Source organism: Berghia stephanieae, chromosome 14 (assembly GCF_034508935.2).
Source record: "Berghia stephanieae isolate SIO BIC M18660-M18661 chromosome 14, UCSD_Bste_1.3, whole genome shotgun sequence".
Lineage (NCBI taxonomy): Eukaryota > Metazoa > Mollusca > Gastropoda > Nudibranchia > Aeolidiidae > Berghia > Berghia stephanieae.
Genome location: NC_088373.1, coordinates 31,174,790 through 31,192,558, shown reverse-complemented (window position 1 = coordinate 31,192,558; position 17,769 = coordinate 31,174,790). Strand labels below are relative to the sequence as shown.

General features: G+C 35.8%; 2 protein-coding genes across 2 annotated transcripts in view; one reads left to right on the top strand and one right to left on the bottom strand.

The window, feature by feature from the left end:
• The window catches only part of LOC144959605 (uncharacterized), a 17,122-nt gene extending 16,920 nt beyond the window's left edge, over positions 1-202 (top strand). Inside the window, exon 8 of the mRNA XM_078892232.1 lies at positions 1-202. This exon is cut by the window's left edge and continues 65 nt beyond it. Within this exon, the coding sequence (XP_078748358.1) occupies positions 1-141 (141 nt within the window). The 3' untranslated portion in view covers positions 142-202.
• Positions 203-9,069: 8,867 nt separating this feature from the next.
• LOC144959700 (uncharacterized) lies at positions 9,070-17,246 on the bottom strand. Its single transcript, XM_078892383.1, has 3 exons — positions 17,168-17,246; positions 16,058-16,446; positions 9,070-9,701 (listed from the first exon to the last, which is right to left on the bottom strand). Exons 2-3 carry the CDS (start codon positions 16,427-16,429, stop codon positions 9,510-9,512), a joined length of 564 nt encoding a protein of 187 aa, XP_078748509.1. The 5' UTR covers positions 16,430-16,446; positions 17,168-17,246; the 3' UTR covers positions 9,070-9,509.
• Positions 17,247-17,769: the final 523 nt, after the last annotated feature.

The window sequence follows — 17,769 nt, the reverse complement described above, 5'->3', positions numbered from 1 at the left end:
TTTGAAGAGGAAGGCGAGGAAGAAACTGTAAATTACGAAGACGAAGAAGGGGAAGTGGCACCGAGTCCATCAGTTCAACAACCCGTTGAAAAAGATGCTCCGATCGGGCGTTATGGTCACTATCACTCATATGTGGTGTAAATCAATGATATTGTGAAATTGAATGTAAGCTTCAATTTAATTACCAAAAAAAAAAAACAAATCAAATGAACGTTTCGGGTTTCACATTTATCAATAAAACAGGATGAATGAAACACCACACGATGTATTGTTATGTTTACTATTATTTATTTCTTCGAGCTTCGAGCAGCAACATTTACGTTACGTCCTGTACATCAAAACAAGACAACATCCAAGACCATGCTATTGCGTTACATCTTTTTAAAGCGAGCATTTGTATAGCGCAGTGTCCACTAAAAGTGCCTAAAGCCCTTTAAAAGTTTTCCTGACCGCCAGTAACATGTAGAACATAGATATGACGCCTGTTAGGCGATATTACAATTATTATATTTTCCGAGAGAGACAACGATGTTAACGGTCAGGTCCTCATTTTACACCTGAGTTCGGGGAGAGAATGTGTGTAAAGAGCATTTTTTCAAGGATTCCACTATGCGCCAAGCGAGGCTCGAACCCAAGACGTTTCGATCCAAAAGCGGGTTTCCCCATACAGGACCACATAGCCGCAAGCTATTTCATTGGTTGAACTATTGAATACAACTCACGATTTGTTTTCTTTCGTGGCAAAAGACTGGCATTGTGACGTCATTGTTTGGTCAGTGTCAGGCTTTGAAATAACTTTACGATGGCTTATAGTTTGACGTTATTTTTTGATGTTTGAGCATCGTCTAGTGAGTTGTCGTTAGTAGTGCTCAATGAAACAAGTTGAATGAATGAATACATTATTAATTTATTGTCGTTTAAAAATACATATTATGCATACATCGTTTATACATAACAACAACTATTAAAAATGACAAGAAAATATAAATTTAATAATTTGATTTTTTAACAAAAATATGTGTATAACATCTTCTTAATAAAATCTGATTTAAAATCAGCAAGCCCTTTAAGGCTTTTCACCGACATAATATATTTTTTTTTAAAAATATTTTGCACATAAATGAAATACTACATATTGTATTATTATACATATAACTTGACATGTCTCAATGTTTGATTAAAGATGAATGTCAAATATACTTTTTGATGCGTGTTCTTTTGGATGCTGTTATATTCATATTTTGTTTATAGCTGTTTACAATCCATGGCTTGTTATATTCACATTATGTTTATAGCTGTTTACAATCCATGGCTTAAAATATTCATATTTTGTTTATAGCTGTTTACAATCCATGGCTTGTTATATTCATATTTTGTTTATTACTGTTTACAATCCATGGCTTGTTATATTCACATTATGTTTATAGCTGTTTACAATCCATGGCTTAAAATATTCATATTTTGTTTATAGCTGTTTACAATCCATGGCTTGTTATATTCATATTTTGTTTATTACTGTTTACAATCCATGGCTTGTTATATTCACATTATGTTTATAGCTGTTTACAATCCATGGCTTAAAATATTCATATTTTGTTTATAGCTGTTTACAATCCATGGCTTGTTATATTCATATTTTGTTTATAGATGTTTATAATCCATGGCTTGTTATATTCACATTTTGTTTATAGCTGTTTACAATCCATGGCTTGTTATATTCACATTTTGTTTATAGCTGTTTACAATCCATGGCTTGTTATATTCATATTTTGTTTATGCTGTTTACAATCCATGGCTTGTTATATTCATATTTTGTTTATAACTGTTTACAATCCATGGCTTGTTATATTCATATTTTGTTTATAGCTGTTTACAATCCATGGCTTGTTATATTTATATTTTGTTTACAGCTGTTTACAATCCATGGCTTGTTATATTCATATTTTGTTTATAGCTGTTTACAATCCATGGCTTGTTATATTCACATTATGTTTATAGCTGTTTACAATCCATGGCTTAAAATATTCATATTTTGTTTATTACTGTTTACAATCCATGGCTTGTTATATTCACATTATGTTTATAGCTGTTTACAATCCATGGCTTAAAATATTCATATTTTGTTTATAGCTGTTTACAATCCATGGCTTGTTATATTCATATTTTGTTTATAGATGTTTATAATCCATGGCTTGTTATATTCATATTTTGTTTATAGCTGTTTACAATCCATGGCTTGTTATATTCACATTTTGTTTATAGCTGTTTACAATCCATGGCTTGTTATATTCATATTTTGTTTATAGCTGTTTACAATCCATGGCTTGTTATATTCATATTTTGTTTATTACTGTTTACAATCTATGGCTTGTTATATTCATATTTTGTTTATAGCTGTTTACAATCCATGGCTTGTTATATTTATATTTTGTTTACAGCTGTTTACAATCCATGGCTTGTTATATTCATATTTTGTTTATAGCTGTTTACAATCCATGACTTGTTATATTCATATTTTGTTTATAACTGTTTACAATCCATGGCTTGTTATATTCATATTTTGTTTATAGCTGTTTACAACCCATGGCTTGTTATATTCATATTTTGTTTATAGCTGTTTACAATCCATGGCTTGTTATATTCATATTTTGTTTATAGCTGTTTACAATCCATGGCTTGTTATATCTATATTTTGTTTATAGCTGTTTACAATCCATGGCTTGTTGTATTCATATTTTGTTTATAGCTGTTTACAAGCCATGGCTTGTTATATTCATATTTTGTTTATAGCTGTTTACAATCCATGGCTTGTTATATTCATATTTTGTTTATAGCTGTTTACAATCCATGACTTGTTATATTCTTATTTTGTTTATAGCTGTTTACAATCCATGGCTTGTTATATTCATATTTTGTTTACAGCTGTTTACAATCCATGGCTTGTTATATTCATATTTTGTTTATAGCTGTTTACAATCCATGGCTTGTTATATTCATATTTTGTTTATAACTGTTTACAATCCATGGCTTGTTATATTCATATTTTGTTTATAGCTGTTTACAATCCATGGCTTGTTATATTCATATTTTGTTTATAGCTGTTTACAATCCATGGCTTGTTATATTCATATTTTGTTTATAACTGTTTACAATCCATGGCTTGTTATATTCATATTTTGTTATAGCTGTTTACAATCCATGGCTTCTAGAATCTTCATATCCCATGTATGGGGCAGCGTGGCTCAGCGGTACGGTCTTTGCTTCGTACTAGAAAGGTACCGAGTTCGATTATCCGCTGCTGCACTGTGTGGCCTTGAGCAAGTCACCTCGACCTAGCTCAATTTGCGGCGCTGCACTGCGGCAGACGCCTGGGTTATTCCAGTCTTCCCTTGGAATGGACCTTAGAGACAAATTTCCCCTATAGGAAGAATAAAGGGAATTTTTTTAGAAATTATTATTATCCTTTATTATTGTGCTTTGTTTTAAAATTAATCCAGTTCTGCTATTTGGATATGTCTTATGATACCTGTTTTTGGACAAGATGATCCAGGGTTTGAAACCTGATCTGAACGGTGCATAGTTTGAGTCCTTGGAAAAGGCTTTTGACTCATATTCTTTCACCGTACTCAGGTGTAAACTGAGTAAAGTGGCCGTTAATAGCTTTTTCTCTGTCGGGAAATAAAAAATTGTAATATCGCCTAACAGACGTAATATCTCGTCCTACATGTTGAGTGTTGATTACGTTTAGTTTGACATTGGCCTATATCGACGTATGCACATATGCAGGTCTGGCAATCAAACCCAATTATGGGTCTAGTTTTAACATTGCTGTAATGGACCAACTTCTGCGTCATTTAAGATAAAAATATTCCCATTATAACTATGAGCCCATAATGAAATTGGTTATCAGATCTGCAAATATGTGCACGTTGGCGTATCTGAATATAATAAAGAAGCATCAATGCCAATGCCGATCTGGGTGGGGATCCTGACCTCCCATAGTGCTAAGGGAGGTACATGCTGTGTCTTCTATCCCCCCATACTCCTGACCTCCCATAGTGCGCAGGGAGGTACATGCTGTGTCTTCTATCCCCCCATACTCCTGACCTCCCATAGTGGACAGGGAGGTACATGCTGTGTCTTCTATCCCCCCATACTCCTGACTTCCCATAGTGCGCAGGGAGGTACATGCTGTGTCTTCTATCCCCCCATACTCCTGACCTCCCATAGTGGGCAGGGAGGTACATGCTGTGTCTTCTATCCCCCCATACTCCTGACCTCCCATAGTGGGCAGGGAGGTACATGCTGTGTCTTCTATCCCCCCATACTCCTGACCTCCCATAGTGGGCAGGGAGGTACATGCTGTGTCTTCTATCCCCCCATACTCCTGACCTCCCATAGTGCGCAGGGAGGTACATGCTGTGTCTTCTATCCCCCCATACCCGTTTTCCAATTGTTTCCTGTCATTGTCTTGGAATGAGATTACTTAGTTTTGTCCTGATCCTTGCCGGAGTTCCTTGGCTTGGAGGGAAACAGTCGAATGTATAGTTATAGTTTTGGGAGATGATATTTTGTTCCTTGTAAATCATCTCTCTGTTATGCATTGTATTATGTTTAGTTTACATATTATTTTATATGATTTGTAAACATTTGAGTGTATTCCTCTTAGTTGGGACCCGTGCTTGTGTCTGGATGAGACATTTAGGTGATATCAAACTAAGTACACTGATAATAACAGCATCTTAGTCATCCCAACATAATACCGTTTTAACTCACACAAGCCTAACACCGACTATATCCGTAGTTCACCCGGGTTACTATTTCCCATGCCTGTTTATTACATTTTTTCCGAGACAAATTATAGGCGTACTGTCAATGCTAATGTTTTTAGTTTTTGCATGTTAATGGTAGTTGAATAAATCTATCTGTGTACATGCTCATTTTTAATAGATATTTTTCCAATTTTGAAACGTAGCAAAAATCTCTAGGATTGAGTGATTAAGGTGAGGGTGTCACATATGTTCATCAACGTGCACAGACTTGCAGGTCTGATAACCGAACGGAACTATGGGTTTGATTTAACATTGCGATGGAGGACAGTTCATTGCGTTGGTTAGAGAGTATTTCCATTACAGCAAAGGACCCTTAGCAATTCGGGTTCTCCGACCTGCAAATAAATGTACATTTATCTTTATGAATTGATATGATATTAGGTCAAAAATGTTTTGATAACTGAAATAATTAATAATTTTATAAATTTCATTCAGCGTCCAAAAATCTTCTTTTCCGATTTGGTATCTTTTTAGAAAAATACCCTGATATTCAAAGTTTTAGGTGTAATGACGGGTTTCTGCACAAGTAATCATGGTTTTCTTTTGAAAATACCCTGATATCCCATGTGTTATGTGTAATGATGGGTTGCTGCACACGTAATCAGAGATTTGTTTTATAAATACCCTGATATTCAAAGTGTTAGGAGTAATGACGGGTTGCTGCACATGTAATCTTGTTTATGTTTTATAACAGAGTATTCCAGTATTACATAGCGAAAAGGTATTTACAGTGTGATATAAAAAATATCCATAATTTGTCATTTTGCTCAGCATGAGCCATGGGTATGTTTACAAATTTCATAAACACATCAGCGTGTTTACATTCATTGAGAAATGCCCAGTCGTTGTACAGCAACAAATCGCGTGATTGATGATAAGGCTAGACCAAAGCATGAATATAGATTTCTCCCATTCATCCTGAATAGACTGTCTTTTTATACTGTGTTGCACCGTAGCCATCGTTATGTTATAGCCTGACACTGAAATCCAAAAGGACTGGCAGTTTGACGTCATTTTTTTGGTTTTTGAACCGCCTACTGAGTTGTCGTTAGAAGAGCTCATGGAAACAAGTCATTTCATTGGTTGAACTATTGAATTCAACTCACGATTTGTTTTTCATTCTGTGGCAAAAGACTGGCATTTTGACGTCATGTGTTGGTCAGTGTCAGGCCATAACTTTACGAAGGCCACGGTTGTACACATGACCTATCCATAATCTAGAACAAGTATGAGTGAAACTTTTTCAGTTTTAACTCTCTGAAAAGTGTCTAAATTATGGTCTGCTAACTAATGGGAATGATCGATATTACATTTCCATGTGCTCGAGGTCATTGATCACATTGGAATATGTGCTCAGAGTGACCCACATAGTGAAAAGTGTTCACATTTTTTTTGAAATATCGAACACCATAATTGGTCATTTTGTTCAGCTTGACAGGTGGGTATGTTTACAACTTTCATAAACAAAGCAGCGTGTTTACATTTCTGAAGAAATATCCAATCGTTGGACAGCAACAAATCATATGATTTATGACATGGTTGGACGAAAACATGAATATAGATCGCTCTCATTGGATGGCATTGCTAGTCCAACAATTTACATTTAACTCTCTCACTATAGGGAATGAGATTAGCGGAAGAGTAGCGTCCCTTGATTTGACGTCACCTTACAGAGAAAACGTCAAAATGGTTTTGCCCATGCATCTCTCTCGTCCTCGCATTCGGTAAAAGTGTCTCATGCCGCTTTCACCGGAAGCGAGGACGAGAGACGCATGTGCACATCCAACATGACGTTCTCTCTCTAATAACTTTTCCGCCGGTGACGTCCAATCAAGGGACGCTACTCTTCCGCTAATCTTCCCTATTGACTGCCCAGATAAAATATTCAAGCCATCGTCTCTCGTGTTGGGACAGCGTGGCTCAGCAGTACAGTCTTTGCTTCGTACCCGAAAGGTAACGAGTTCGATCACCCGCCCCTGCCCTGTGTGGCCTTGATCAAGTCACCGCGCCCTAGCTCAATTTGCGGCGCTGTACTGCGGCTGTCACCTGAGTTATTCCAGTCTTACCTTGGAATAGACCCTAGAGATAAGTTTCCCTCATGGAAAGAATAAAGGGAATTATATAATATTATATATATTATTTAAACTATAGATGTGTTGAAAATATAAAAACTTACTTTACTTAATCCTCTTCGGGCCTTGAGGCACATAGGGCATCCGCAAGACATCTCCATCTTTTGCGATCGGCTGCTTTTGGGGTGGTTGTATTCCAGGACAGGCCTGTTTCCTTTAATTTTTTCTCCATGGTCCTTCGCCAGGTTTCTTTGGGTCCCCCCCGCGTTCTCTTCCCATCTGCTGTCGAGTACAGGGCTGTCTTGGGAAGTGACCCTTTTTCCATTCTGGCCACATGCCCCAGCCAACGCCATCGTCTTCTTTTTATTTAGCTTTCAATGCTTGTGCAGTCATCTTTCTTTAATGGATCCACTGTTTTCATTTTTGTAGGTCAAAATAAATTAAAAATTCTTTTTAGACACTTGTTTCGAAATGTTTCTAGTTTCTGTATTAAGGAGGATGTCATTTTCCAGCTTTCACTTCCATAAAGTAGTAAGCTTAAAATCTTATTTGCTACTCAAAATAAACGCTGATCCTCAATCAAGATCATCCATCCTCGCTCTTTCAAGTACCGTCATCCTAAGAATCTGCCTCGGCATACTACAACCATAATAATTATGCCAAATTTTGATTCAATATGTAACCTATTCAATTTTTGTCATCCGAAGGACTGGTTACATTCCCATTTCCAATGTTTTAGGAACCAGAAAAGTAAAAGGTATTACGTGACGACTTTTTTATTCTATTCAATTGTATGAGTCGAAGTCACCCTGACATGACCCTGTTGTGGGAAGATGGGTGACGTCAGTTTTCTTGGAGCTGTGAGGATGACGTGTAGCATTACTGACTTTACCGGTAACCGACAGTGGCAGAGGTGAATTTTTCTGATAAACTTGCCCAAGTAAGAGCCACCCCCATCCACCCCCCCCCCCCCCCCCCACCTCTTTCCCCCTCCCCAACCCTATCTCCAAGAAAAAAAATAAAGAAACAAATTGCATCTTCCAATTAGTTCAAATTTTATTTTAATGTCAAACTTTATCGTGACAAATTAGAAAATTAGAGAGTGTACACTTGTGAGAGATAAAGGCCTGGTGTGTGTGTGTGTGTGTGTGTGTGTGTGTGTGTTAAACAGTGTCAGATATATTAGAGAATGTACACTTGTGAGAGATAAAGGCCTGGTGTGTGTGTGTGTGTGTGGGTGTGTTAAATAGTGTCAGATATATTAGAGAGTGTACACTTGTGAGAGATAAAGGCCTGGTGTGTGTGTGTGTGTGTGTGTGTGGGTGTGTGTGTGTGTGTTAAACAGTGTCAGATAAATTAGAGAGTGGACAGTGGTGTTAGATAAAGACCTGGTGTGTGTTTGTGTGTGTGTATATGTGTGTGTGTGTGTTAAACAGTGTCAGTCATATTAGAGAGTGGACACTGGTGTGACATAAAGATATTGTGTGTGTGTGTGTGTGTGTGTGTGTGTGTGTGTGTTAAACAGTGTCAGTCATATTAGAGAGTGGACAGTTATTTGATAAAAAGACAATAAACATTCATCAAACAAATGCGTTCATTTTCTAGGGAACGAACAGAAGACCTTCTGATTACAGGTCATGATAGGATGAGTTTTGTTTTTGGGATGTTTTTATTTCTTCTTGGATTTATATTTATAGGGAATGAGAATAACGGAAGAGTAGCGTCCCTTGATTGGACGCCACCCATAGTCTGTGATGTCACCGGCGGAAACGTTATTAGAGAGAGAACGGCATGTTGGTTGTGCGCATGCGTCTCTCGTCCTCGCGTGTTGGTTGTGCGCATGCGTCTCTCGTCCTCGCGTGTTGGTTGTGCGCATGCGTCTCTCGTCCTCGCGGATGGCCAGGACGAGGGATGCATGTGCACAACCAACATGACGTTCTCTCTCTAATAACTTTTCCGCCGGTGACGTCACAGACTATGGGTGGCATCCAATCAAGGGACGCTACTCTTCCCCTAATCTCATTCCCTATACACACTTTTTCAGATCAAAACTCAAATGTGAGGCTGAATTGAATTTTATATCCAAACCACCAGATGACTAAAGGTTCAAAACCACCTCGTTAACATACAAATATTTCCAAGTTTATTAGAAATAAAACGTTTCATTTTTTTTCTTCTAAAAACAAATATTTTTTTCGTTATTCCAAATCAAAATTTGTTTTTATAGTTATAACTCTACTAACTTCATTTGAAAGAAATACATGTTTAGAATTTTGATCAGGAAATACGTCCTTCAAATATCGATTGATTGAAATGACTTTCATCTGGTCAAAATCTCTCAAACCTGAGTTTTTCTAAGAGGATTGAAATGTCTTGGCCCTATGAAGTTTGTTGCTATCAATCGGTATTTAAAGGAGTTACTTCACAAATGTTAAATGAATATTGTTGTCAAACTGAAGTTGTTTTCAAAAACACAGTCTGTGAAATATCAAAGAAATAGCACATACTGTGTTCTGTCAGAAAAACGGCAGTACATTTATAGTTTTATTCCGTCAGATATTTTATAGGTCTATCCTCTTACTAGTTTCTTCTTGGCCGAAAATAATCAATTTTTACATTCCTCGAAACCTAGCATCCCGCTGGCAATTTCTTTTGCCAGTTGACCTATGAAGTTGGCGTATGAAGAACATTCTTTCTTGGCAAAATTTTCCATACAATCGGCAGTGTGATCTGAAGATCTGCAGTAAGCCAGGCCTGAAGTTTTATCTTGGGATTTCAGAGGTTTGAAATCTGCAGTCTGTTGAAAAATATAGTTAAGTTTTAATTAAACGATTGATCACTATGAAAAAAATGAAATTTGTTAATAAGTGAATCGATAGTTGTAAAAATGTTAAAAGTAATTTTGAAGAAGACAATGTATAGCTGTAAAAGAATAAGTAAATCTTGATAAGAGTATCAATAGTTGTAAAGGGATTATATTGAGCTTTTATATAGCGCAATATCCACTTAACGTGCTCAAAGCGCTTTACAAGGGGTCCCTGGTCAACAGCAACATTTAACATGAAGGACGAGACATGACGCCTGTTAGGCGATATTACAATTTTTCGGACAAAGACAACGCAGTTAACGGCCAGGTACTCATTTTACACCTGAGTACGGTGAGAGAGTGTGAGTAAAGAGTCTTTTCCAAGGACTCAACTATGCGTCGAGTGAGGCTCGAACCCAGGACCTTTCGATCCGAAAGCGAGTGTCATACCACTAGACCACATAGCCGCACATACCACACAGATTACTTTTAAGAAGTAGATTGTTGCTATTAAAAAAAGGTCAATTTTAAGGGGGTTAATAGATGTTTTTAAAAAATTGATTAATTTTAACAAGAGGATAGATAGCAGATTTTTGAATGGTCAATTTTAGTAAGAGGATTGATAGCTGAATTTCTTAAAGGTCAATATTAATAAGGCGATTTATAGCTGTCTTCTAAGGTTGGTTTTAATTGATTAAGTGATTGATAACTGCTTTAAAGGGGTAGATAGCCCTTTTTATTTTTTAACTCTTTCCTTACCAGCCATTTTCAGGATTCTCCCCAAAACTTCACACCCAACTAACACAAAAATATATGTTTCTATCACTAAAACACAATAGCAGTAAGTTCTGTCGATACGTAATTTCTTTAGCAAAACATGTTCTACAACACGCTGTTCATTTTCTTTAAATTTTATGATATACAAGAGATATTTTAATAAGAAAAATATTGGTTGTATCGTAACGAATGTGACGATTTTCCTATAGTTGGTATGGAGAGGGTTAAAAGAAAAGGTCAATTTTAATCAGTAACAGCTTTTATTGTTTTTAAAGGTTAATTTCAGGGAATTGATAGCTGCTTTTTTTATTTTGATATGGCAATTGACAGCTTTTTAAAAAAGTTATATTTTTATAAGGGGATTGATAGCTGCTTTTTTTATTTTGATATGGCAATTGACAGCTTTTTAAAAAAAGTTATATTTTTATCAGGGAATTGATAGCTGCTTTTTTTATTTTGATATGGCAATTGACAGCTTTTTTAAAAAAGTTATATTTTTATAAGGGGATTGATAGCTGCTTTTTTTATTTTGATATGGCAATTGACAGCTTTTTAAAAAAAGTTATATTTTTATAAGGGAATTGATAGCTGCTTTTTTATTTTGATATGGCAATTGACAGCTTTTTTAAAAAAGTTATATTTTTATAAGGGAATTGATAGCTGCTTTTTTATTTTGATATGGCAATTGACAGCTTTTTAAAAAAAGTTATATTTTTATAAGGGAATTGATAGCTGCTTTTTTTATTTTGATATGGCAATTGACAGCTTTTTTAAAAAAGTTATATTTTTATAAGGGAATTGATAGCTGCTTTTTTTATTTTGATATGGCAATTGACAGCTTTTTAAAAAAAGTTATATTTTTATAAGGGGATTGATAGCTGCTTTTTTATTTTGATATGGCAATTGACAGCTTTTTTAAAAAAGTTATATTTTTATAAGGGAATTGATAGCTGCTTTTTTTATTTTGATATGGCAATTGACAGCTTTTTTAAAAAAGTTATATTTTTAGAAGGGAATTGATAGCTGCTTTTTTTATTTTGATATGGCAATTGACAGCTTTTTAAAAAAGTTATATTTTTATAAGGGGATTGATAGCTGCTTTTTTTATTTTGATATGGCAATTGACAGCTTTTTAAAAAAAGTTATATTTTTATAAGGGGATTGATAGCAGTTTTTAAAGGTATATTGATATATGCTTTTTGATAGCTGTTTTTAAAGGTATATTTTTATAAGGGGATTGATAGCTGTTCTTCTTTATTTAAAGTAACATCTATTTTAATAAGGGGATTGATAAGAATTTTTTAACTTAAAAGATCAGTTTTAAGATTGGAATAGATAGATGTTTTTACATTTGAATCTTAAATAAAGAGATTGATGCCTACTTTTTTAAAAACTTAATTTTAATGAAAAGATTGATATACTGTAAAACAACTTAAGTTTCAGTTAGAGGATTAAAATTTGTCAAAAGGTAAAATCGAATAAGAGCATTAATGTTTGTTAAAAGGTAAAATTGAATAAGGGGATTCATATTTATATATATAATATATATATATAATGAACTTATATAGCGCCTAGTTCCAATTTGGAATTGCTCACTGGCGCTTTACATCAACACATCATGTATGATATACAAATATAGAACTGGCATGTTAAAACCACACAAATTCGATGATAACATAATATATTATAATAAAATACATACTAAGAGTCCAAATTATATGCCCTACAGAAAAGCTCAGTTTTTAACCGTTTTCTAAAGATAAGTGGATTTTCACTATTTTTAGTTTCAATATTGATGGAGTTCCACAGTCGGGGGCATGGTGGTCAAAGGATTTCTCGTGAAAAACTAACGATTTTGGGGGTTCCCTTAGGATATTTAAATTAGCAGATCTTAAATTTCGACTGGGTTCATAAAGGTGGATAAGTTCCTGAAGGTAAACAGGAGCGGAATTGTTTAAGCAATTGAAAACATGGGTGAGTATTTTAAATTCAATCCTAAACTTTACAGGTAGCCAGTGTAGGTCCTCCAAAATCGGTGTTATATGCTCGCGCTTTTTAGATAACGTTACCAATCGAGCTGCTTTGTTCTGTATCTTTTGGAGTCGATTAATGACATTATTATCACAACCATAGAGCAAGCTATTGCAATAATCAAGGCGGGTAAGAATCAAAGAGACCACAAGAAGTTTAGTAGTATCAATATCAAGAAGCCTTCTAATAGCACCAATAGATCTAAGGTAAAGATTGCAGGATCTAGTTACATTAGTGACATGGGCAGACATGTTTAATTTGGTATCGAATAAAACTCCTAAGTTTCTCACAGGTTCTTTAGTGATGGGAATTACACAATCAGAAAGATTCAGGTTAAGCGTGGAAAGGTCCACGAGGCCCCGTCTTGTAATTTGCAACACCTCTGTTTTATTTTCATTTAACCTGAGTTTGTTGCAACACATCCAGTCACTAATCTCAGAGATACAATTTTCTATATCCGTTATAACATTGAGATGATTGTCGATATTAATGGGAAACAGTAATTGGGTGTCGTCTGCGTAAAAATGGTACTTAATAAAATATTTTGAGATGATGTCACCTAATGGTCTGATATAGAGGGTGAATAAAGAGGGTCCCAGAACTGAACCCTGTGGTACACCAAAAGATAGGGGACAAGGAGAAGAGAAGTCATGTCGATTTACAGACACTGATTGAATTCTGTCAGAGAGGTAAGAAGAAAACCAGTCAAGGACAGTACCCCCAAATCCGTATAGTGTCTTAAGTCTGTCAATTAAAAGAGTATGGTCTATTGTGTCAAAAGCAGCACTAAGGTCGAGTAGTATGATAATAACATCATCATTTTTCCGACATAAATGATTTATGATATCATTATGGATTTTAATAAGAGCAGTTTCAGTGCTGTGAAAGGGGCGATAAGCAGACTGAAATTTAGAGAACAAATTGTGTTCATTCAAAAACGTGTTAAGCCTAAAAGCAACAATTTTCTCAATTAGTTTAGACATGAGGGTGAGATTCGAGACTGGTCGATAATTATTTGGGTCTTCTTTGTCAAGGCTAGATTTCTTTAATATGGGAGTGACAATAGCATGTTTAAGATTATTAGATACCTCACCAATAAACAAACTAGCATTTACAATATGAGTAAGAACGGGAACCAAAATATTAGCACAAGAAAGAACAAGCCATGAAGGAATGGGATCTATTGGGCTGGTTGTTTTGGAGCATTGTCTCAGCGCAGACAGTACTTCTGTTTCAGTGGCGGGTTCAAATTCGTCGAATGCTGCTCCGGCTGGAAGTGCATTAGTTTCATTTATTTGTGCTTTCATTGTCTCTTCTTTGTCCAAATTATTCCGAATACCTGATATTTTATCTCTAAAGTGTAGAGAGAAACTATTTGCGGTAGCAATAGGGTCCTCGAAATTATTTGAAGGATGATCCTTCATCAGTTTGTTCAGGGTGGCGAACAGTTCACGTGAGTTTCGTTTGGCACTTGTTATTTTATTTTGAATGTATGTTTTTTTACATGATAGAATTAATTTGTTCCGTTTGTGTTTTAGTCTTAAATAAATTTGATTATGAATTTCTAATTTGGATCGACGCCAAATCCGTTCGGCAGATCTGAGTTGATGTTTTAGTGTTTGTAACTCGTTGCAATACCACTCGGTGTTTGGTCGAAGAATAATTTCTTTCGTGACCGATGGACACAGCTCATCGAACACAGTTTTCAATGAATTATTATATGTGTTTACCATATCGTGAACATTATCACAACTCTTAACAGAGGCGAGTAAATCCAAAGACCTGATGGATTCTTGAAATGTTTCTTTATTTAGTGATTTTGTTTTCCGGTATGTGATCGTTTTCTTGACGGTTGTTTTGCATTCTATTTTTAGATTTAAAGCAATCAGGTTATGATCTGAAATTGTGCGATCCAAAACGTCAACGTTATCAATTATTTTGTTATCTTTCCTGGAAATTATTAAGTCTAAGATGTGCCCCGCCTTGTGAGTTCCGTCCTTTACATATTGTCTTAAATTGTGACTATCTAAAATATCCTTTAACTTCAAACATTTTGTATCCGTTAGATCGTCCATGTGAACATTAAAATCGCCCAATATAAGAATTTCACCACTGGTTGTGCTAGTTTCTAACGCGAGCGTGTCGATTTCATCATAGAATTGATTATGTGTGAGTTTATTCCTTGTAGATGGAGGAGGTCTATAAATTACAACAACATGGTACTTCTCATTCCTTTCTGATGTTAATGTCATATCTAGAGATTCGAAAGTTTTGTAATTCGATTGCGTCTTGTTTTTCTGTAGCTTAACGGATTCTTTATGAATAACAAAAATCCCTCCTCCTCGACCGGTTTTTCGATGCTGTGCTATGAAACTATATCCTCGTGGAATCAGTTTACTGTCATTGTTTTTAAGCCAACTTTCCGTGATAATAAAAATATCCAAATCCTTCTCAATGATAATATTTTCAATTAAGGCTTCCTCTTTAGTAACGGACCTTGCGTTAATCAAACCAACTTTAAGACATTATGATTGTGATAATTGTTGTTAGACGATGAGTTGTTTATTTGTATAGGTAGCAAGGAATGTCGTCGTTCAATGGCCTTGTGTTGGAATGACGGTGTGAAGAAACGATTAAATACATTCATGACAACTTTTATCCTTTTCCTTTTCTTTCTTCCACCACTTTTCCCCCGTCTTGTCTTCCTTCCATTTCTATTTTTGTCTATCCTTTCCTTAAACTGTTCACTCGTCATGTTTTGATTCTTTAACACATGTGATGATAATAGTTCATGATAATATAATCGAAAAATAACAAGTGGGGGCAGCTGGTAAGTTGTATTATATTTGTTAAGGGACAGCAAGAAAGTATGGTGGTATTGAATCGCCGCTGGCATTCCAAGTGCTGGTGACAACATTTAAAGATAAAAACAATAACAATAGGGTGTTGAATGGGGTATGGCGGCTCGTAGAAATCAGGGATAAAAATCGGCCTCTTGAAGAGTAAAATCCATTTATTTAATTTAAAATCAACTAAATACATAAAACGTTATCATCACTGGGTGCACTGAAGACTAAAAATCACAACTTTATAAAAATTATAGTCCAATAGTTTGAATTTACGAATAAAAATCTGCAAATAATAGAGAATAACACAGAGGTGGTAATGGATGCAGCCGTTCACCAGCGCTACACACACACACACTCACATTTATATAGCGTGGTATCCACTATACATGCTCAAAGCCCTTTATAAAATGAGACGAGCCAACAGCAACATTTAATATTTAAGACAAAGCATGACACCTGTTAGGCGATATTGCAATTTATTCGGACAGAGACAACGCTGTTTACGGCCTCATACTCATTTTACACCACAGTACGGCGAGAGAATGTGAGTAAAGAGTCCATATCTAAAGACTCAACAATGGGCTGAACTCGAGCTGGACTCGAACCCTGGACCCCCTGATGTGACGGTGAGTGCTATACCAAAAGACAATTTGTTAAGAGTCGACAGATATATAGAATACCATTACCTACCTCGAAGCACATATGGAACTTTATTAGAAGATCTTTGTGCAATTTTGGAAAGCAATAGTGTTTAACAAGTCTCCTGAAATCGTGCATGTTGTCACAAACATAGTCCAAGCCTTTAAGCAAAGCCCTTTCATCAGGATCATCTTCGACAGCAAAAAGGCAAACGCCCATACAGGTACGCAGGTTTTTCTGATAGCTGCAAATATGTTCAATATCCAATTTCTGATAATTTAAAAGTCGGAGGACTTCGGTCTTGCATTGAATTGAACGCTGGTTGCACGCCTGTTGGTAGCTGAAAGAGGTAGATCTAGCTTGAATAGCAATAATGATCGCGACAAACAGTGCCAAAATCATGGCTGTATGCCGAGAAGCCATCGTGAATCGTCTTGGAGCTGTAAGAAAGTGAAATATCATGAATGTTACGATGCTTGGATGAGAGAAACCAAGCTGCAGGAAGCTGTGAACTGTAAAAAGTCGTCATGAACAAAAATAAATATAACAGCTTCAGCAACATCGAGAAAGAACAAAATACCAAGTTCAAGGTCATTTCACCTTAACAACGCCACTACCACATTATCTCATTCCTATGTAGTGTTTCATTCATCTTGTTTTGTTATTAAAAGGGAAACCTGAAACGTCCATTTTCACTGCTGTCCATAGGGGACATGAGCGTTTGGAATGCCAAACAAACATAATTCGTGAGTAGATTTCACACTACGGCGACACAGTCCCACTAGTAAACCTTTTTTTTTTAGCGTTGGAAGGAGAGCACAAAACAGCCATTAGCTTCCAAAGTAGAGTGCCAGGCTTTGATTTACGTGGGCTACGGTATGAGTCTGCGAGCGTAAGAGAGAAAGAAAGATAGAGATAGAGAGAGAGCGAGAGAAGGAGAGAGAGAGAGAGAGAGAGAGAGAGAGAGGCATAGAGACAGAGGAGGGAGAATAGAAAGAGAGACAGAGAGAGAAGAGAGAGAGAGAGAGAGGAGGGAGAAAGAGAAAGAAAGGGAGAGAGAGAGAGAGAGAGAGAGAAAGAGAGAGAGAGAGAGAGAGAGAGAGAGAGAGAAAGACACAGAGAGAGAGTGAAAGAAATTTAAAATATAATAATTTCACGTACCAGTCTTAAAGCAGCTACTGTTTAACAGTCTTGTGAATGTGAAATGCGTTGTGAATCTCTGCTCTTGGATCCACCGAAATGATTTACATAATGAGAATTCTAATCTTTACAAATAACATTCTATTTCTGCCGTCATCTGAAAAAATGTATTTTTTTTTAATTGACCAGAAAACTCGTTCTTTAAATATCGATCAATTACATTGACCCTCAAACCTGGGACTTCATTCATGACTTCATCGCAGTCCCAGGTTTAACAGTGAGTGTATTGACAAGATGAGGGTCATTTTAATTTCAATACATCGATATTTGATTGACGATTTTTCTGGTCATTTTTTTTTAAATGGGATTTTGTCATAGCACGTAGATTTTTAAAGGCCTGCGATTACTGTAATCTGCAATCTGCAGTTTTTATTCTGTGGTGGTCTGAACAAACATAATGAGAGAGACAAATATCAAAGCAATTTAAGTTGAAGTGATAGAATAATGGCAAAATCACGTGACATTTATCACTCAGCTTATCTGTCAGCAATGTGACATTCATGTCTCATTTTCTGTTTGCACCATGGACGTAAAAGAAAGGACCTTAAACAAAGTAGGTGTGG